The sequence below is a fragment of the Apiospora kogelbergensis genome (assembly GCF_038363985.1).
Source record: "Apiospora kogelbergensis strain CBS 113332 chromosome Unknown utg000009l_segment0_segment0, whole genome shotgun sequence".
Classification (NCBI taxonomy): Eukaryota; Fungi; Ascomycota; class Sordariomycetes; order Amphisphaeriales; family Apiosporaceae; genus Apiospora; species Apiospora kogelbergensis.
The window spans coordinates 2,700,594-2,722,063 of NW_027117426.1; the positions used below are offsets into that span (position 1 = coordinate 2,700,594).

The following is a 21,470-nucleotide window of genomic DNA, read 5'->3' on the forward strand; positions in this document are numbered from 1 at the left end:
TACGACTTATGACCCGGCGCCGACGCATGCAGCACTCGAAACGAATCGCATCGCCGATCTTACTCCCCCAAAACAGTATTGCTGCTGATAGAAGCTGAACGACCACGGCGTGCATACACACACTCCGTACATATTTATACCGAAAGCCTGTCTACATGCAATTGCGAGCACGACATAAGCCTCTACCACATCTCCTGGCCCTTTGGTCACATGCAAGTCTGCGAGCGCGCCCAATGCACACCCTCCTCCTCGACCGCTGGTGCAAACTTTCAGGCCGACAACGGGATTATGAGAAGCCTCCTTCCTGCGGGAATGGACGGACGAACACACAACGGCGACGGCGCGGTTGCTGCCGGCGGCGGCAGCAGCAGTAGCAGCAGCAGCAGCAGCAACGTCATACAAGATGGTAGCAAACAGCCACAACAAGCGGCAGAGAAGTCGCAAGCTTCAGCCGGCTCAGCGCACGCCATCGACGACACGGGAAGGGAACGCGAACGGGGAAGAAGTGGCACTATGCATGGCACCAGTTTCACACCCAGTGTTCACTCGCAGAGTACCATCCGAACCGTTACACCAGAGCCCGCAGAGAAGAATGGCCATGCTGTGAACCTCGACACCACGGTAGCGCAGGCTTCACAGGGCTCCCGGGGTTACGGCACCACGTCCGCACAAACTTCTCCCCGATCTATACCTGGAGGGGAGAGCAGGCGCTTGGGCATTGTATTTAATGACGCCTTTGGCGATTCCTGCAACGACTCGGAATCGAGTCCTCCCACTCAGTCGAATTCCGCGGCCCGGCCCCGCACACATACCATGGATGGCTCGCTTGCGATACGTCAGCAACAGCAGTCAACTGCCACGTCGACAGACAACAGACACCGCGTGGGATCGTTTTCATCGACGGGGTCTACCCAAATTGCTGACCCCGAAGGTCGCCCAGCGGCGGCAGGCTTGGATTCGGTAGGATATCCGTCCATCGCGCCAATTCGATCGCCAGCAGACCTCAAGATTTCGATTTCATCGAAAGACAAGAGATCCGTGAACAAGCGCCTCGTAAAACGTGCATCGTCACGCCCTACTTCACCTCTTATTTCGCCGCCGCCTTCCGTGGATTCTTTACCGCTTCCAGTACCCACAGATGATGCAAATAAGGTTTTATTGCTGATGAAGACATTATGTGGTCGGATGAAAGGCCAAGTGGAATATCAGAGCGAACCCAGCGGTCCGTGGCACGCTGGTGTTTGTTATATAGACGAGGAGCGAGGTAGTCTGTTATTTGATCCGGGCCAGAATGGGCCCTTTCATATTCCCATTGTTGGCGATCTCCGCGGCTGCCGAGTTCTTCCTACCGAAGCACCCGATGGCACAGGCCGATGTCTCGAGCTGATGAGCCAGAAAATGGGCATTGAGTTGTTACTCAAACCCGTTGTGTCGGCCGAAGTGGACTTCTGGTTAGCCGCGCTGCTCTGTTGGCAGCAACTGCGGCCGAGTGGTGTGCGCTTCCCCAATGGCCGGGGCACCAACTCGCCCTCAGCTGCTCCCGGCCGACCAGAGATGCGCCGCCGAAGCTCAGCTACACCCGGTTCCGCCACCGCGAAAGATGCTGCCATCATCAAGGTTGGCAAGGTTATGTTATGGGACAAGGGGGTCGCTACCTCGCCGCGAGCGATTGTGAAGAGACCCTCGACGCGGGACCTGCGAGGCTCCGTCACTGCTTGGAGAAGGGTTTCCTGTATACTGCAAGACAATGGCGCATTCAAGCTGATGACGGAGAACGACGTCTCCGTCTTATCCATCATCGAACTGTCGCAGCTATCTCGCTGCGCTGTGCAACAACTCGACAAATCAGTCCTCGATGAAGATTATTGCATCGCTATATTTCCCATCTACTCTACCACATCAAAACAACTATCAATATTCAGGCCAGTATATATAGCATTGGACACAAGGGTGCTGTTTGAGGTATGGTTCGTTCTTCTTCGAGCGTTTGCGGTACCCGATCTTTATGGTCTGGAGGCAGTTTCCCAGGGGGCCGTGGAGATCACCGACTTCGAGAACGAATTCGATGGCCAGATGTTCAGGCTCGAAAAGACGATACAAGTGAGGGTCACAGAGGCCAAACTTAAGAAAGCTGTTACACCGCCAGAATTGACTGAGCGGCAAGCACGGCAAGATCGGGATGCTCTTGTGGGCAATTACCTGGCAGAAGTCATTCTGGATGGCGAGGTTCGGGCGCGGACAACTACGCAGCCCGACACCAAGAATCCGTTCTGGAGAGAAGCCGTTCAGTTCACAGAGGTTTCCTCGGCGCTGCCATACTTGTCGGTGGTCCTGAAACGGGTCGATGGCAACCTCGAGAGCTTCAGTCACCAGCTTCAAGCATCGCTAGGACTCCCGAAAACGGGCAATCTTACCGAAGTCATGTGCGGGGCCGTTGACATATCCTTGGACAAATTAGATCGTGCAAAGGACCATGAGCAGTGGTTGCCCATACACGACGAAAGGAATGAGTCGATTGGTACCATGTTTGTCAAAGTCAATCACGACGAGCTGGTGGTTTTAATGGCCAAAGATTACAAGCCATTGTCTGCTCTGCTGCACAAATTCAGCGTCGGGTTGACGGGCCAGATTGCCGCAGCAATGCCTCAACAGCTTCGGCGGCTGGCCGAGATCTTTCTCAACATCTTTCAGGTTTCCAACAGCTCTGTCGAGTGGCTTTTGGCTCTTGTCGAAGAAGAGATCGATGGCGTCAATGGTCAGAATAGCATGAAGAAGATGCGCTTCAGCCGTCGCATGAAGTCGAATGAGTCGACAGGCTCCTCGAGCGACCGAGAAGCTCTGGTTCGGGATATGGGGAAGACCCTTGCTGGCGAAGCCAACCTCCTCTTCCGCGGCAACTCGCTTCTGACCCAGGCCTTGGAGTTTCACATGCGTCGCCTTGGCAAGGAATACCTTGAAGACATACTGAGCGACAAGGTTTTCGAGATCAACGAAATCAATCCGGACTGCGAAGTCGACCCCAGCAGGATACAGCACGGCGATGACCTCGACCAGCACTGGGCGCAGCTAGTGCAGATCACGACGGAAGTTTGGGAGTGCATTGCGGAATCGGCAAATCGACTGCCTGCCGAATTACGGCAGATTCTGAAGTACGTCCGGGCCGTGGCCGAGGATCGCTATGGAGACTTTCTACGAACTGTTACCTATACCAGCGTGTCGGGCTTCCTCTTTCTACGCTTCATCTGCCCAGCCATCCTCAACCCCAAGCTCTTTGGACTTCTCCGAGACAACCCAAGGCAGCGAGCCCAACGAACGCTCACCCTCGTAGCCAAGGGGCTGCAGGCACTGGGCAATCTCTCGACGTTCGGACGGAAAGAGGGCTGGATGGAGCCCATGAATAAATTCCTCAACACGCAGCGACAGCCATTCAAGGAGTTCATTGACCAGATCTGCTCAATCCCCACGGAGCGAGCGGCCACGGCCTCGCTCCCCGCCACCTACATGGCGCCGGTCACTATCCTTGGGCGTCTGTCTCCGATTGCAAGAGAAGGGTTCCCTGCGCTGCCGTATTTGATTGACCACCCCAGGAACTTCTCCGCGCTGGTCAAGCTTTGGCTGGATACACATCACCCCACTGATGCCGAAAGCAACACGTTTGAGGGGGAGCTGGGCGAATTCCACGAGCTCTGCGTCATGCTTCAGAAGCGATCCGACGAGTGCTTGAGCAAGATCGAGGCTCTCCGAGCTGCCGAGGAGCAGTCCATTATGACGGACGACTTCGCGGAAAGCTTAGAAAAGTCGTCGTTCATCGAATCGGCAAGCCTCTCGCAAATCCATTCGCCGGCGTGGGTGGACAATGACCCGTACCGGGCGCCCGGGTCGTCGGGCAGCGAGCAGGAAGGCGAGCGCGAGCGCTCTGTCTTCCGGGAGCTCAAGTTCGGCAGCGGGCGGCACGGGGCGGAGAGTTCGTCGTCGCGACAAGCGTCGGACAATTCGGAAGTGAGCCTGTCGCACCACCTGAGCGGGACGCTCCGGCGGAACGGGAAGCTTCCTCGAAACCTGTTCGGGCTGATTGGCAGCAAGAAATCCAAGGGGGACACCACGCCGACTTCGAGCGGCGGGACGATGCGGGAGAGGCACCGCGAGGACAAAGACAAGGGGTTCCTGCGAGGCATCTCGGAGGGCTGGCAGAAGGAGAGCGGCGGGGACCACTCGAGGCATTAGTGCTGTCTCGAGGTACCGGGCGGCTACCATTATCACCAAGTTATAGTAGGCCGAGCGGGCGGCAGGAATGTTCTCCGGAAACGGCGAGGTCCGTGGCCATGATGCGGTTAGACAATGAAGGAAGGATTGGCGTTGGTGCTGTTATTCTGCTACGACCAGGCTGGTTACGTGTGTGAGGGCGTTAGAGCATCATACAAGTGTTGGAAATACAATACCCTTGCTATGTCTACTACTACTTCTTTATACTGCTATATTTACATGTCGACTTTGGTCTGTTGTGGTGATTGTCGTATCCAATTCAGCCAATCAATTAATTACCCCTCGCCTGCCTCTGTTCCTTCCCTGCATAGCTCGAAGGCGGGGTCCCCTAGAAGCTTCTACGCGGCTTCAGGCGTCTGCAGCCTTCGCAGCTACTATTTAAAAATCCAAATCCAAATCGAAGTCGGGCTTCCAGCCTGGCCCATTGTTTGTTGATTGATTTGTTGACCTGAGGAATTAGTATTTGCTTGGACTGCAGCCTCGTCGAACGATCAATAGCAATCAATAGGCCCGCACACTCTACCAACCACTCACTCACTGGTTTTCTCTCCTTCTTCCGAGACTACTACTACTACTACTACTACTACTACCACCACTACTGGGCCCTTCTTCCCACCTCGAATCAACTCCCCTCGCCTCAGTAAACACCGAGCAACATGGCCGAAGACAAGGCTACCCGCAGCAAGGTCTTCTTCGACATCACCATTGGCAAGAAGGCCGCCGGCCGCGTCACCTTCGAGCTTTACGATGACATCGTTCCCAAGACGGCCGACAACTTCCGCGCCCTCTGCACCGGCGAGAAGGGCCTGGGCAAGAGTGGCAAGCCCCTCCACTACAAAGGCAGCATCTTCCACCGCGTCATCAAGCAGTTCATGATCCAGGGTGGTGACTTCACCGAGGGCAATGGCACCGGCGGCGAGAGCATCTACGGCGAAAAGTTCGACGACGAGAACTTCGAGAAGAAGCACGACCGCCCCTTCCTTCTGAGCATGGCCAATGCCGGTCCAGGTGAGTGCACTCTTCTTCTAGCCACGTATAGAGAAACGGGCGGGCTAACATGGCGGAAAACAAACAGGCACCAACGGCTCCCAGTTCTTCGTCACCACCGTTGCCACCCCCACCTCGACAACAAGCATGTCGTCTTCGGCGAGGTCCGCAGCGGCAAGTCCATTATCCGCCAGGTCGAGAACTTGCGAACAGAGGGCGGCGACAAGCCCACTCAAGACGCCGTCATTAGCGACTGCGGTCAGCTTACCGGCGCCGCCGCCGAGGCTGTGGGCGTCGACTCCAAGGCCGCCGATGCCCTCGGTGATGCTTACGAGGACTTCCCCGAGGACATGGACGAGAAGCTGGATGCGGTCAAGATCCTCGAGATCGCCGCCAACTGCAAGGACTACGGCAACAAGGCTTTCAAGGGCGGCGACGCCACCCTGGCCCTGGACAAGTACCAGAAGGGCCTGCGCTACCTGAACGAGGAACCTGACCTGGACGGCGCGCCCGCTGACACCAAGTCCAAGATGGACGCCCTGCGTTTCACCCTCAACAGCAACTCGGCCATGATGAACATCAAGCTTGAGGCCTGGAGCGACGCCGAGCATGCCGCCACGACCGCGCTGGCCGTCTCCGGCATCAGTGATACGGAGAAGGCCAAGGCCCTGTACCGCCGCGGCGTGGCCCTGATCAAGATGAAGGACGAGGAATCGGCCATCAAGTCTCTCGAGGAGGCCAAGAAGCTGGTGCCCGGCGATGCTGCCATCAACAAGGAGCTCGACGCAGTCAAGAAGGCGGCCGCGGACCGGTTGAAGAAGGAGAAGGCGGCTTACAAGAAGTTCTTCGCTTAAGCACATTGACTACTCACGGAGAAGAGATATCTTTCATCATGCGGCCACTAACTTTGTCCCCGCGAAAAGGCCATACATGATGAAAGCGACAGCATGAAAACATGGATTTGGAGTCGAGTTCGAAGAAGGATTAAACATGTCCTATCTACGACACAATAAAGGAAGACAATCCAAGGCTATCTCATAGACTATTGACGATAGAAACATGATAAACGACGAAAAATAAATACAAATGGAATGAAATATGAACAATGAGACTTCCCCGGCCCTTGTTTGATCATGTGTGACATGTGATGAATGGCTGAATGACGACTACGGGTCTTCTTCTTCACGCCCCCGTACGTGACGGAGAAGCGCAATGAAAAAGTATTGGAATGTATGAGGGTGTACACGTTCTCCTCTCCGAAGCGGCCTAGACAAGGCCGACAGGAGAAGGGACGCGCACGCGCACACACAAACACACATGCACCGAAACAGTACTATGTACCTGTCAGCAACGATGAAAGGAATAAGCCATCAAAAATTACACCATCCGCACCCCCGCAAAGGGAAGACGCGACGCTGGCCCAGCCCACGCTGTGCTATATGGTCTGGGAAACCAACGGGACCTACGCGGAATACCCTTCTTGATCGGGGTAGGTCCTTGGAATTAGTAAGTATGGGGAAAGAAAAGGGGAAGGGAGGAAAGGGAAGTGGGCATTTATAGGGGTTGTGTTTGAACGAAGGGGCAAGAGGGACTAAGCTGCATGGCGGATAAAGGAGTGAATAAAGGGATATATGGCTGGTTGTGTTGCTCGTTTGGGTTGCTCGCAGCGGCTGTGAAGGGGTCAAAGAGAGAGATTTCTGGCCAAGCCGTGATGACAGAAACAACAACCGAGCCACATAGCCACTCTTTCATTGTGCCGAATTATAGAGCTGACTGGTTGTAGGGACAAGTAGTCATGGTGATTGAGGTTTTTTTCTTCTTTTCTTTTCGACGCAGCACGTTCGTTTCTCTATAATCTATTTTTCATAATATGGTACAGTATTTGAGTCCCGAGGAGAGAGTGTCGCTCTTGTGGTGCCCATCACCCAGCGGTGGAGGGGGCAGGCAAGCGTAGGATATTGCTCTCGTAGACTCGCGGCCTCATGGGTATATCCACCGTGAAGCTGTTCCTGGCTGTGGGCGTCATGATTTCGCCCGCCTTCAGCGCGGCATGTACGGTGCGGTCCATTTCGTAAGCCTCCAACAGCTTCGAAGCGAAAGCCTCCGAGGGCTCGTACAACAAGGCCTGGGCCGCATAACGCCTGGCAATCCTAAAGCTGCTCAGTCGTTTGCCATGTTTTCGTCGCAGGGCCCGGAGCTCGTCCTGGCCGAATATGGCATCTTCCCACGTCTTCAGGAGTGCGCGTCGACTAGACAGGTTTCTGTCCTCCTTCAGCAGAACATCGAATTTGTCCATCGTATGGCTGCTGATCAGCATCGCAAAGGCGGCGTAACGCCAAATGACCCGGAGCTGGTTCGGGCCGCGGTTACTCCAGGCTAGTTGGAAGAGGAGATCGAAGGTGACCTCATCCGGAAGCACCGTAGCCCACCGCTCTCGCAACGAGCGAATCGTGGCTATATGGGTTTGGATATTCCGGCCATGCGTTATCATGGTGTTCAGCGAAACGGTGTCAGGTCTGACTCGGCCTGATGCCGCGGCATAGTCCAACAGGTCGTTGCACAGATCCAGCCTGCTGTTTCTCCCGAGTACTTCGAGCAAGTTGTTGAGCGTGATTGTGTTCAACCATTCCCGGCCATGAGAATGGTCCTGGTCCAGTATGAAGCGTTCCATTCCCAATGGTTTCCGAAAGTATGAATGGAGCTTGTAGGGGGCCATGTGGCTACCAACTTGGACAAGCGTTGACTGGATGCGAGCGAGGCCCTTTCTTTCCATTTTGGCGACGATGTCTTGTTTTGCCTTGAAATCCCGGACCAGATGCAGCAGTTCTAGCCATGTTCTGCTGTCAGGATGGTATCCCTTGCGCAGCATAAGCTTCACCGTCGAGTGAAATCCGTCGAGATCTCCCGCAGTCGCACAGCCCTTGAGGAACAGATTGCAGGTCTGCGTGTCCATTGGGACCTTGTGGATATCGGCTTGGTCGAAAATCGCACGAGCGGCTGGGCGTAGCGAGAGACCCCCTTCTGCAGAAATGCAAGGGCGAGGTGAAGGGCGTTGGTAGATATGAGCGACTGTGTTTCCTCTGATTCGAATAGCTCAAGCAGAATCGAGGCTACAGTCTCTTTGTGTTTGGGGGAACCTCGGTTTTTCCCGTATATTTTACCAACCAGATGGCGGGGCACCACACCATATACCAAGGCAGCTATGTAAGCTTCGAGGCCTGCTGCGGTCCACTGGGCGGGACGCTTAATCTTGTTTGGATGGTGGCCAAGCGTGTAGTAACGGAACGATGATGGGATACGCCTTTCGGAGGCAATTCCCTTCTGTACTGTGAGTGAGTTGGCGTCCAGGGCGCCATCCGCCCCGTCCGACATTTTGATCGATAGAGGCTCGTTGTTTTTTTGTGCCCAGAGATCCAGGAGGATTTCTTTGGAATCCGGATCCATCACTCTCACGGCTGTTAGGCTGCCTACTGCCTTGAGGATGTCCGACATGGCCTTTCGAACAGAGTGTTCGGCGCCTGAGAGAGACAGCGTCACCATCTCTGTCTCGTGGTCGACGTGTTCGATGCGGACGATACACCCCGATCTCCTCTGCGTAACAGACGTCGCGGCTGCGGTCGATCCCGTGAGCATCTCCAGTACCTTTTGCGCAACCGTCTTCCCCACCACCACTTTGAAGTCGAAGAGCCGGCCAAACTGGGGCGTGTACTTGATCAGGAGAGCCAGGATGTTCTGCCAGGGGGTGGCCGGCTGCTCCTTGGCCGCCCGCCAAAAGTCGAACAATTCCTGACGGTCGGCGCTCGCGCGATGCTTCCTAGCACTCCGCTCCGTCTCATGCTTGCTGGGATATTGCATTTTCGGGAGGACGAGGGCTTGATTGCTGGGCGGCGAACCCGTCTTCTCTCTGAAGGTGGCCATTCGTTTGATGACTCGGCGAAGCTTTGCTCGTCGGTAGGCCGAGACCGAAGGCCCCACGATCGTGCGCCCCTGGACCAAGGCATCTGCGGTCTGCTCTGCTGTCGGCGGTGCCATGCCATGACCATTGGCCGGCGGCCCGTCATGGCGAATCAGATGGGCATTGGGTGTGTTGGAGGTATATGGTCGAGTGCCAACGGCACGTAGTAGCAGCGGTAGGCGTGGATGGATCTCCCTAGGAATCAAGGAGAGCCCTTGGGCACGCATCGTGCAGATGGGGGCTCTCCATACTGAGTTGACTCCCAGGGACATGAGCTATAAATGGAGCATTATTTGTGATAAGGCAGGGTGAGCCCAGATGTAGGGCGGAAAGGGAACTGGTGATCGAATGGAGTGCTTGATAGCTGGCACCCCGTCGCATCATGTGTATGTACACCGATGTAGAATTTTAGGAACATCTTATCGGCTAGCGGGTCATCCTTATCAGCCCTGGCACCTGGGGGAGGGGGGTACCCGGGGATGTTCTCAACTACGTACTCCTCGATTAGTGAGATCCAGATCCGTAATCCCACGCCGTCAGATATGGGTGCCATAGGAAAACGCTTCATATAATAAGAACCCACCAAGCCGTGTCCCCGTCTCCCACTAATACACTGTTCAGCACATCGTCTTCGCACATCGTCTTCGCCCCAAGAGCCGGGTCGGAATCCAAGGTCTATCACTCTTGCTGCCTTGGCGTTTAGCTAGTTTCTCGACCAGAGGGTTCCGAGGAAACTGCTGCCTCTGCCGGCTTTACGCTACTGGGTGTCCGCAACCGTGTAACAATGGCAATAGTGGTATCATCATCTCGCCCTATGTCTCGCTTATCGCCCATGCCCCTCTGAAAGAGTTAGGAGAGAGCAGCAGCAGTCTGCTAACCACCAACACCCCCATTTCCATCCATATTGCCGACCTCTAGCTGTCATCTCCAGATGCTGCTGACCAGAACAAGCTTCAACGTTCGATTCCCCTGCTAATTTGCACGGTCTATCCTCCCGCCCAGAACATCGCGCGTAAAATGACATGCAATGAGTTTCGGTTTTCAAAGGCATCTTCAACCCAGTGTCGCGTATACCATCTTCAGACGTGTTAGAAATATCCCAAGTGCAGTACTCAATCCTTGGTCGTGGCGCTCGTCGCGGTCTTGGCCTCCTCTTCCTTCTTCTCCGTCTTGGTCTCGGTCGCAGGGGTATCTTTCGTAGCAGGCTCCGTCTTGGTCTCGGTCTCGGTAGACTCGCCTGACTTCTTCTCGTTTGCGGGTTGCGAAGGGGCTTGGGGAGGGTGGCCGTCGTTGGTCTCCTCGCCCTCTCCCGAGTTGGATTTGGACACTTGGCTGTCGAGGTCCTTGTCCTCGTCGACGTTGTCGAACATCTCGGCGTCGTCTGAGTCTGTCAAGACCTCAGTGCCATCGCCAAGAAAAATTATACGACCTTTGTACCCACCAATACCGAAGCTTCTGGACTTCTGACCCGTCTCCATATCATAACCGCTGTCGCTATCATCGAAATTATGGTGAACACCAGGTCCGCGGAATTCGGCTGGATCGGCACGGGTCAGTGGATTTGTCCAGAAGTACTTCAGCCCGGAAGTCGCTTAAGATGCCATACCGTATTCTGGCGGCGCACAGGGACCATCGCCCTTGGCTACGCGACTGCTGACCTCCTCGTACCAGGTCTCCTTGTTCTTGCCGCGTAGGAAGCCGATGACCATCATGGTCATGTTGTCGCAACCAACGCCGCCGGTCTCGGAATTCGAGGCGAGGCAGTTATCCATCATGTTCTCGCAAATCTTCTCGAGATCCTGTTTCGCCGCCACACCTCGTCGGACAAACTCCACAACAGCTTGAGAAGATTGGCAATCCCAGATACCTATATTCAGCGTCAGTGGGTGTCCAATGGTTCTCCGGAGAGGAAGGTATGGATACCGTCACAAGCAAGCACCAAAAACTCATCGTCGTCACTCAAATCGTGAACAGTGACGTCAGGGTAGGCGGTGACGATCTGTTGCTCCGGGGCAAGTTCGGCGCTCTTCTTGAACTCAAAGTCTCCGATAGCACGAGACAAAGCAAGGTTACCGTTGACGCGGCCGAAATCGACAAACCCACCGGCGGCCGTAATGCGAGCCTTTTCGCCTGTCCGAACGAGTCATATGTCAGTATAGTACTATAAGCAGAGCCAGCATTGGCACGGGATATGGCACGAACCTTCATTTTGCGGCTTGTGGTCGAAGGACAGAGGCTTGGCCCGACCCTTGACTCCCAGAACACTCCGAGAATCGCCGGCATTTGCCTGGCAACGTGTCAGTATATCGGAATGTAAGCCTTGGCAAAAGGTCGACGCACAATGTAGATCTTGTCGTCGGTGATAAGACCGACACAGGCAGTGCACCCAGAAACCTCCTCCTCGTACTTGGGATCTGCACAGGGGTTGATTGGTCAGCTTCTCCGTCTTGCCCATATTATTTTTCATCGCGGGGTGCTTTGCAGTGCATACCGCTGAGGATGGCGCGGTCGGTCGCGAGGAAGCAATCCTTGAGGGCCTGTTCGTAGTTGCCGGCCTTAAACGTGTCCTGCTTCAGGAGAATGTCGTACATGTGTTGTCCGGCAAATTGCGCAACCTTATCTCCGCCGTGTCCGTCAAAGACGCCGAAGAAGGATAATTGGGACGAATGTTGTTTCGCATCCTCGGAGTCGGACTTGATCAGGTTGAGGACGCTGCAATGGGCGTCTTCCATGCTAATGCGCCACCCCTGCATCGCCGATACGCCATAGAGCATGCGAGCATCTTCGCCTTTTTGTGACTCCTACAGCATTACATCATTTGTCAGCGGGCCGTCGTGTACTGTGTGTGTGCGGGATTCAACTGCCCCGCAATAAACAATTTGGGAAGAAACATATGGCTCCAGGTCGGGATGCTCGTTTTCTCCGTGGCAGGTGTGTGGTGAGATGCCGAGCAGATGCGCGCCATTGCCATTGCCGCTGCCCTCCGGCAGAGGGGATGAGGGTTAAGGCACACGAGTGTGGAGCATGAAAGCACGGGGTTGCGCGGCAAGAAGCCAGCGTCGGACGCGGCCAAGAAGACGGGGGAGGCCAGGAGAAAGACGCGGGCTCCAAAGATGAGGCATGTAGATGGCATTTGGCTTACCTTGTCGACGATGGGCTCCGAGAGTGTTTGACCCATGGTGAAAGGACTTTCTACCGCAGCGGCAGGCTACGGGCGTGAGGGTTTGGCGGGGATGGTGGCTGTAGTGGGATGGGAGGAATCGCCGAGGAGAAATGTGGTAGCTGGCAACAAAGGTGATGTCAAAATAGGGAAAGGAGGTTGCAGCTGGAGGTGAGGAAAGGAAGCCCGTCGTCGGAAGAAGGATTGAATTTTTCCACACTACCAAAGTGTGATATGGCTTGGTGTTGTTTGGGCCGGAGGACTAAGGTTAAGGTGACTTATTAACCACAGTGATGCAGGACAGTGACAGTGAGCAAAGGGTCGGTGCAGGTGCGCAATTGATTTGAAAATCCAGTCAAGGATGGGATTTGACTTGGGCCTTGGGCTTTTTGGTATCGATGTATCTCTTTGCCGCAAAGAGGGACGCTTCTTTGAAGGCGGGGTACAACAACAACAACCAGGCACCTCCCTCCCTCTCCCTCTCGCCCTCTCTCTTCTCTCTTCCCTCTCACCCTCTCCATCTCTGTCTGCCTGTCTGTCTCTCTCCCTCTGGTTCTCGCCCAGTACTCGCCCGCCCACTCGCCTCTTCTGCCTGTACATAGGCAGTAGGGGTGTCGGTGCAAGGTGTGCTCTGACCTTTCTACATATGGGTTCGTCTTACCTACCGTCCGGTGGGTTAGGTACTGTGTACTTCCACTGCGTCCAGTACCTGCAAGTAACGGGCTCACTGCCGTCTGCACTTGGGTTGCTTGACACACCAGATACCTGAATGGCCTAAATTGACCAAGATGCAATCGATTTGTATAATAGGTACCTAATATATACTGCTGGATAAGAGATATGCGTACATAACTGGTGGGCAGCGAGTCCGCTACCCATCCGTCTTGAGAGAGTACCGAGGTAGGTACTCACACGTCTGGGAGTCGTTTAGGTCTGTACGGATACCTAACCGCCTCCGTGTCCACATGCCACCAGATGCTGGATGCATCCGTCAAGGCATACTGTACGTACGTTAGTTACATAGCCATCGGTCGACAAACCAAGTTGGAATGCTAGGCATGGCCCTGATATCCAAGTCTTGGGAAGAATGTGGAAGAGGCAAACAAGAAACATGGGTATATTTGGCCCCATGACACGTTGGCCACCAAATTCAGGCCAGAAAAAAAAGAGCAGACTGGCTTGCTATGCGACAATCAGTCTGTATAATCCACCATGTAGCCACGGAGATACTCAGCCAATCAGCTAATCGTATGGGGCTCGGGCTATGTGTCAGATGAAGACGTGATGGGCAGCCTGTGAAAGAGTGGTGAGTGGTCTAGATTCAGCATTATAGAAGCTCCATGAGTCTCGGGTCTGCAGTACATTTGGGCAAGGCTTTCTCGGTCTTCCCACTAGGCTGGCTGGGCAGTCTGGCTTCCCTCCTCCCTCTATTCTGTACTTGCTTGTTTGTATATAGTCTCTAATCATCTCTAGCCCCTACGAGGGACCTCGAACGAAAGTGGATCGATCGTGGGAGCTGTGGGATCATGGATGGGTGGGCGCATCGGAGGAGTCCTGTGGAATTTTAGCTGTGTCGTTATCACCATTCATCCAGTCAGTCCGTGACTTGTTTTAAAATTTTCTTTCCATCAAGCGCGCGCAACCAGGGGGTTCCGGTCTCTCTTTCCCCCTCTTCCCCCTTTATTAATAGCATAGTTCTCTGGAAGGCTGCAGGCAGGTATGGATTGCGGGCAGCAACCCGGTATCACCAAGTCGACGGTTGGTCGCGTGTCTATCTCGGATTTTTGGAGGGTCACCGGCCAATGGCTTCTTGCACGGCTTAGGCTGTCCGGCCCTTATGCTGCCATGACAAGCAATACATAAGCGAGGATCTGGACTCTGGAGAGCGACGGCGGCGTTCTCTGGCCCGTGCCCGTCAAGCTTGGTCCCTCTCGTTTCCCCCTCGTTTCCCTTACTCGTGGTGTCAGGATAAGAGATGCTTATCGGTGACATCATATTTTCCAAACTAACGCTCATGGTCAGTCCCCCGAGTGTCTCACGGTAATTGCGCAGATGACCAGATGACTGCTTCGAGTAACAAAACCATCTCGGCTTGCTTTTTATTTCATCCTCGAGTTATGTGGTGCTTCCCAGTGGGACATCGTCACCGCCCATCAGCTAGGCAACGTTTCTTCTTCCCTGGTCCCCACGCCATAGATTGGCCGAGGCCGGAGAAACACTGCGGCTTAGTCGAATACGACAGATGCAGCTCGACAATCCCATCAGACAGAAATTACCCTACATAGGTTCTGGTAGAGGTGATGAATGACGTCGTTATGCGACTTTTAGACTATGATATTTGTTTAACCAATTGTCATTATGGTCTTGGAAGAGCCATTTTGTCGAAATAAGGGAACTCGGGGGCTGCGAGATGAGAGGGGGGTCGAGATGTCCAGAGGATACCAATAATGCCAAATTACTATGATAAGCCCGATCCTTCCGTAGCATGCCGGTGCGTAGTGCTTACCACAAACTCCGCAAACGAGAGAAGAGCAAGCCCCCCCCTCCCCTATGGTGCAACGCCCATTCGGGACTAAGCAGCAATTCTCAGTATGCATACAGCCATCCATCGACCCCAAGCCCAAAGCTTGCCGTGAAGCTGCATGAGCCCTCCAAATACGATACATTATGACTATAGGACAGAGAAACAAAAATAGAAGAGGAAAGAAGAAAAGAGATAGGATGGAAGGCCCTGTCATATCAAAACCGGGCAACTCCCATTGGTAGAACTTCTCGCAAACGAAGACGATTCATCCGGCCTCACGTCTTCCCAGCCATCGTCCGTGTCATTCGTACGCACGCTGGCGAAGGTCTTGTTGGATCGTTTGGACATGTTGCTCCGGCCCCTTGCCCACTGGGTTGCTCCCGCGCGGGATGCCCCGTTCGGCCTCTCCACTAGGGGCCGCCGGGTAGGGTCTCGGGAAGAGGCCGCTGCGGTGGGGCCGCCGATGGACGCGGCCACTCTTTGGGAGACGGCGTGGCCGACTTTGATGTCGGCAGAGATCGGGCGCTGGTAGCAGCAGCAACTTGCTGCTGTTGATGTTTCCGTATCCGACTGACGTTGAGCTGTTGGTCTCTATGGGGGGCACGTCGTGTTGTTCTTCGCTTGGCGCTGTCCACAGAACTTGTTGATGACGACTCAGACGGAGGCATAGACCCCTGGGGCGATGCAATCAAATTAGGGTAGAGTGATAATCTAGAGGCCGCCTTGGGCAAGCCTGGTCCCTCGGTGCTGCTGTCCATCTTTAGTCGGAGCCATTGATCGGACAACATGAGATTCTTGGAGTTCAGGTTGCTCCAGTTCGGACCGTTGGGACCTTGGCCAGTGGCTTTACCAAATACGCTCGTCGGCTTCACCTGGGGTGGCTTCAGGTCTTTGTACGCAATCCCCAGCGAGTCCCGCGCGATCCGGTCCCACGACGTATCACTATCGCGTGACAATGCAGTGAAAGTCTGCAGCGCCGGGGGTGGTCTCTGGATATCGTCGGTCGTAGAGGCAGCAGAAGAGGTGGCGGAAGACTGGGCGATTGGCGTCAGGGTTCTGCTGGGAGAGTTGGCAATGGAGCCACCCCCGAACAGCGGGCTGGAGTCGTCCACACGCCTGCTGATCTGCCGTACCTCTCCCGGCCTGCTGGTTATGTGGACGATGGTCGGCCTCGAGATGACGTTGGTAGTGACCGGTTTCTCGGCGGCTATGCCGGTCGTCAGGATACTTGTACGGGCCGTCTGGGCACTGGATGCGCTCTGATAGCTCTTGCGCTTGTATTCCTCCAGTAACTTAGACGGGGTGCCTTGTTTCCAGGCACGTGAGACTCGTTGGCTCATGCCGCGGAGGCCCAACACAGAGTCACGGTTCCTGGAAATCGCGATGCCTACGTCTCCTATATCCTCCCGCACAAGCTCAACGCTCGATTCGTAGTCGCTCCCACCTCGATAGGCAATCTCGGGCGTACTTTGGATGCTGAAAGGCTCATGTATCACCGGGATGTCCAAGTACGGATTGCCGAGCCGTTCGTGCTCGGTTCCGCCACCAGCAAGCAACTCAGAATCTCCATGCGCGATATCGTATTCGTCATCCCCGATACTTGTATCTGATAGCATACTGTTGCCGTTTCGGACAACAGTCGGAACTCGCAACGGGGGAACCACCGGGTCTCCTACTCCCCGTTGTTGTTCCACGTGTGAGGTATGTGAGCCCTCCTCAGGCGACCTCAACATGACAAACTGCTCTCTTGTTGTTTGCCCATGTGTGCTATCTTGTGAACTCCCTGTGAAAGACGTTGCCGACGATTCCGAATTTGGCGTTGCGGTACCGTGGCGGGTGGACCTCCTCTTTCGCCTTCTACGTGATGATCCTATATCGAACATGGTGTGCAGCAAGCCATTTTCGGGACCACCCGTGTCGTGGCGTATAAATGAGCCTGGAATTGGTGCAGACACTTCCAGGACTCTATCTTCCTCATTTGGTCGATTTCTACGACGAAGGCATAGCAACACTACTATTACTGCTATCAGCAGTATTAGAAGTAATGGAAGAAGGACTGCCAAAAGAAGAGGCGCGTTGGTAGCGGGTACCTCCGGATTTGCCCCTGTTGTCGGTGTAGTCGTCGGCGTTGAAGTTGGTAGATCGGTGGTGGTTGGCACAACATCTCCGGGGTTAAGTTGTATTGCCATATTGCGTGTCTCCTTCTGCTTGGTGGACCTGGATATCGCGGTAATGGCAATTGAGCTGTTCAGCGCATTTTGCACGCTTGGAGCTGTCCCGGACACCGTGAGGCTTGACGAGTCGAGTTTGAGCCACGGGTTAGTTGGCTCGCTGCTCAGCTCGAGGTCTACGTCTGGCGGGTTCCAAAGGAATTCCTTCAGATCTACCAAGACACTACTACCAGCTGTGACATTGAGAGAATTGATATCCCGTCGAAATAAGCCTGGTGAGATTTGGATGGCCAGAGCGATGTTGACAGTGTCGGAGAAGGTATCTTGCAATGCCACGGTGATGTTCGACGACTTCGCGGTTGGTCCGGGTGTGCCACTCAACTCCCAAGTCTCATTACTGAACGCGAGCCAACTGGGAAGGCTGGATGTTGTTATCAACTTCACCTCCTCGGGCCTTATTGGTCTATTGTCGAGCTTTACAGCCTTTTTTATGTCATTGTATTCGAAACGTTCTCCCCTGGTTGCGTTTAGTGTTATCAACGGAGATGCCAAAACAAGCTCATGGACGCCAACAACCAGCGAAAACTTCAAGGGAGCTGATGCGAACCCGAATACATCGGAGGCTACCAGTTGAATATCGAACGCCTGGGGAGGCTGGATCAGCGACTCGAACGGAGGGGTTGTGCCTGTGAAGGATAGGTTCTTGGGGTTGAAGCTGATCCATGACGGCAAGGGCGCATTATCTCCAGACACTGCATAGTAATTCAACTCAGAAGCACTGCCTGCTTGGAATGTGTTCCGATCGAAAGTAAAGGCGAATGGCTTTAGAGGATGTAACAGCAGTGACGATGGTGGCGAGAAGGGGCCGAATCCATTCGCCTGGTCTGCCAGAGGAATCTTCACTGTCGGGGATGGGTTTCTTGATACTACCAACGTCGCGTTGGTCGTTGTTGTGCCCGACTGATCTCTCGCTTGTAACCCGATAGGGACCCCAACAACATTGCCAGGTGGGACGTCTTCGTCCTTTGGCTGACCAAACAGGCGTCTAGTGCTACTGTCGATCGAGAGCCACGCTGGGGCATCCACCAGGCTGTATGATATCGGGTAGGGGGAAGAGAAGGTCGAAGGTGAGAAAACGAAGGAAAAAGGCTCCGAGATACGAGCCACTGGGGGTAGTTGCGAGTTGATGGGGAAGTAATCTTGAGGTGAAGATATAGCCCAGCTGACGAATAGGTAGACCGTCGCTACGAGAGTCCGCCGCGATTTCATGATGCAAAGAACATATCACCACCTTCCCAGCGCTGCATGCGCAAACGAATGTTATACGGCGACAAGACAAACAGCCATTACGCGCACAATAGTTGGGCAGGAGAGCGCAAGAAGGTTGGCTACGAGAGAAGTCATCATGTAAAAGGCGGTCTTTGGGATGATAGCACGTACAATGCCGGACGCGTACAACTACATTTCGCGTCGACCGTCTCGACTTTGCGGTGGAATTTGACATGTCTCGCCGCACATATCTGTGCTAGTAGACGATCAAATTCCTCTGCCGGGCCCAGCACATGGCCTTTTCGAAGCGTCGCCTCCGGAAACCGATACTTAGGTGGGATTGGTTTGTGAACATCGGAGGATTAAGATAAGATGAAGAACCACGCCCCCTCCCCCTCCCCCTCCCTTCAATATATCGAAGTGGGAGATTGGGCCCGAGATAGGGAAGCTGGAGCTCCTGTCCACGATCGCCGACCAACGGGCCGGCAAAGTCGCACTAGCAGACCTTGCCAGTCGAATAGCCTCTCGCACACCTCAGGGAACCCGCCTTTGAGCCAAAGGGCAAGGGAGGCAGAGTGATAAGGATACTATTGACCTAAAGAACTTTGCTGAAACATCGCCCTCAAAAAGTGACCATGTGTCCTGCAGTCTCCCCTTTCCTCCCTCCCTTCTTCATATAACCAACCATGGAGTCGAAAACGTCGCGGTCGCCGTCTCCCGAGTTCTCACCACTTGCCATCGGCACTGACTTGGCACCGCCACGGGAACTCAAAGCCGCGGCCACCACCAATCTCGATTTCTCGGGTCTCCTCTCAGATGCCATCCGGCTGCACGAGGATCTGAAGTCAGGTAATGGAGGGCAGGCATGGCCAGCTGGCATGGTCCTGGCAAAGCACATGCTCCGTTATCACCGGCATGATTTGAAAAATTCTAGAATGTGGGTTCGAACTTGCGCATGATGGCTTGTTACCCTATGTGTGTTACCTGAAAACCAGCGGGGCGCCTTCGGGTGCTCAGGCTTGTGAAGAAGGCCGGAGTGAGTGGCATGGATCTGCAGAAATCGATTGCTGATGCTTCACGTCATGACCACAGTCTAGAACTCGGTGCTGGTGGAGGTCTGGTCGGACTGGGAGTAGCCAGTGGATGCGATATCGAGCAGCCTGTGTACGTTACCGACCAGGTTAACATGTTACCCCTCATGGAGAAGAACGTGGCATTGAACAAGCTTGGCTCTCGGGTCCAGCCCGCCGTGTTGAATTGGTAAGTGATATTCCACCGACGACGCCCCCAATAGGAACCGAACCGTGCCGCCACTGTTATGTGAACAATTGCCTACTACTCTACACCTGCGTGTTCTTACTGCAGACAGTCTGACCGCATATTGGTGTTACAGGGGAGAACCGCTTGGGGCAGACGTGGTCAGCTTCAAGCCAGATGTCATCCTAGCCGCCGACTGCGTCTATTTTGAACCTGCATTCCCCCTCTTACTCGCCACACTGTCAGATCTGCTGGTCTTGTGTCCGACTGCAACCATTTACTTCTGCTTCAAAAAGAGGAGACGGGCAGACATGCAGTTTCTCAAGAAGGCCCAGAAGGCTTTTCGGACGGTAGAGCTCGTCGACCAAGACCGCGATGTCTTCTCGCGCGAGAACATCTTCCTGTACAGTTTTAGAAGTAAGGCACAGGAGGGTAAGAGTGCTTCTTGAATGTGAATAGAAACTCGGCACCCCTGAACCCATTTCGAGAGGGCTATACTTAGTGAATTCCCTTCTAATAGCCAAGACCGATGCCCCAGGGAGCTGGCCTAGGCCACACCGACTCCCTTGATCCTTCAGCTTGACAGGCAGGCAGTCGCCCAGCCCCGACTCCTCCTCGATTCTCGAAGTAGTCTGCCGCAGTCGCTTATGTACGTACATGCCGACCATCCCCATCATGTGTGAGGAATGCTCCATTTTTGGGAGGCTATTGCGTGTTCCGACCAAGATCTCCAACCCATTGTACGATTCCTTGGTTTTTGGGTTTTTTTTTCAATTATTATTATTAATATCTCTCATAGTAGAAATCAATCGATGCACATGAAGATGTCATTAGCCGACCGCATCTTGGTCCTGACGAACATGATATGCCGTCAATCTACCGATTTGCGACATGGGCATGGGCAAGACCAGGCCCTAAAGCGGGGTGTTTCCTCGCGGTTGGGTGCCTCCCTCCCGCTTTTCTTGCTGCTCGCACAACTGACATCAGCAATTTTTGTCGTTGTACGGAGTACAGTAAGTAACCTACCTGCCTCTGTATGTATTTTCTGCGACTCAGAACCACTGTTGACTGCATCGTGCAGTCGTGCCAGTTTCAACATTGATTACCACTGCACCGTACGGCCTTCGCTCAGGGACTAATCAGGGACCACCCACACCACCCGTTCACTGTCTCGGAGGTCAACCTCTCAGGAGGAGAGGGGGATACTTTTCGTAGCAAGCTGGCTGTACCGTACCTACATACGTGGAAGGGCTTACAGCCTCGACGCCATCGGCAATTACCAAGTGCCTCACTTTGCTACTCGTATGGAGCGATTCAATTAGGTGTGGTGGAGCTCGAGTGCGCAAGAGTTTTTTTTTCTCTCTTTCTTTCTTCTTTTTTCTCCCTCGGTTTCGAAAACGAGTCGACACGAGCGAGCGGAGAGCTGGGTGCCTGGAGCCCTGAACGGAGGCCTGCTAATGCAAGCCACGGGTGTGTTGGGTGGTAGCCCGGAGTAGTACGACGCACGATATAGCACAGCACTTTAACAGCATCAGCTTAGCCTATTGACCCACCCCATCCCACCATTCCCGGTCACAGCAACGGGGATTGGAGAGATCGTCAGGAACGGATGCGCTCTGTCTTTGTGTCGAGCTAATCCAGTTTAATTCAAGGGGGGGCAGAGGGCAGAGCCGGCGCGCTCATTGGCTTCTTGAATCATGGCGTTCCCCCTGCAGCTGCAAGGTACCAACTTTGGAGTAGAGCAGAGCGGATAGCCCCCGGGTTCCGGTTTGTCCACGCCAGCAAGGCCAGCAGCAGCCAGCTTGTGATGTGCCACCATCTCTCACTAAACCAACTGCCAACTGCCTTGCTCTCGCTCTTCTGCCCTCGTTGCTACCTACTTAC

At 54.3% G+C, this 21,470-nt stretch overlaps 6 protein-coding genes across 6 annotated transcripts; 3 read left to right on the top strand and 3 right to left on the bottom strand.

Annotated features, from left to right (window-relative positions):
- Window positions 1-210: 210 nt before the first annotated feature.
- On the top strand, window positions 211-4,224 carry PG998_013941 (uncharacterized protein; the record flags this gene model as incomplete). The annotated part of the gene is made up of 1 exon (XM_066880757.1): window positions 211-4,224. The coding sequence occupies one exon, from the start codon at window positions 211-213 to the stop codon at window positions 4,222-4,224; it is 4,014 nt and encodes a 1,337-aa protein (XP_066724896.1).
- A 695-nt stretch (window positions 4,225-4,919) lies between these two features.
- Window positions 4,920-6,104, top strand: PG998_013942 (peptidyl-prolyl cis-trans isomerase; the record flags this gene model as incomplete). Its single annotated transcript, XM_066880758.1, has 1 exon — window positions 4,920-6,104. One exon carries the CDS (start codon window positions 4,920-4,922, stop codon window positions 6,102-6,104), a length of 1,185 nt encoding a protein of 394 aa, XP_066724897.1.
- Window positions 6,105-7,171: 1,067 nt separating this feature from the next.
- Window positions 7,172-9,432, bottom strand: PG998_013943 (uncharacterized protein; the record flags this gene model as incomplete). Its single annotated transcript, XM_066880759.1, has 2 exons — window positions 7,172-8,328; window positions 8,412-9,432. 2 exons carry the CDS (start codon window positions 9,430-9,432, stop codon window positions 7,172-7,174), a joined length of 2,178 nt encoding a protein of 725 aa, XP_066724898.1.
- Window positions 9,433-10,317: 885 nt separating this feature from the next.
- Window positions 10,318-12,383, bottom strand: PG998_013944 (Protein phosphatase 2C-like protein 2; the record flags this gene model as incomplete). Its single annotated transcript, XM_066880760.1, has 7 exons — window positions 10,318-10,742; window positions 10,812-11,072; window positions 11,129-11,335; window positions 11,408-11,492; window positions 11,546-11,619; window positions 11,697-12,006; window positions 12,348-12,383. 7 exons carry the CDS (start codon window positions 12,381-12,383, stop codon window positions 10,318-10,320), a joined length of 1,398 nt encoding a protein of 465 aa, XP_066724899.1.
- Window positions 12,384-15,299: 2,916 nt separating this feature from the next.
- PG998_013945 (uncharacterized protein) lies at window positions 15,300-18,329 on the bottom strand (the record flags this gene model as incomplete). The annotated part of the gene is made up of 1 exon (XM_066880761.1): window positions 15,300-18,329. One exon carries the CDS (start codon window positions 18,327-18,329, stop codon window positions 15,300-15,302), a length of 3,030 nt encoding a protein of 1,009 aa, XP_066724900.1.
- A 686-nt stretch (window positions 18,330-19,015) lies between these two features.
- Window positions 19,016-20,035, top strand: PG998_013946 (uncharacterized protein; the record flags this gene model as incomplete). Its single annotated transcript, XM_066880762.1, has 3 exons — window positions 19,016-19,266; window positions 19,347-19,589; window positions 19,723-20,035. The coding sequence occupies 3 exons, from the start codon at window positions 19,016-19,018 to the stop codon at window positions 20,033-20,035; spliced, it is 807 nt and encodes a 268-aa protein (XP_066724901.1).
- Window positions 20,036-21,470: the final 1,435 nt, after the last annotated feature.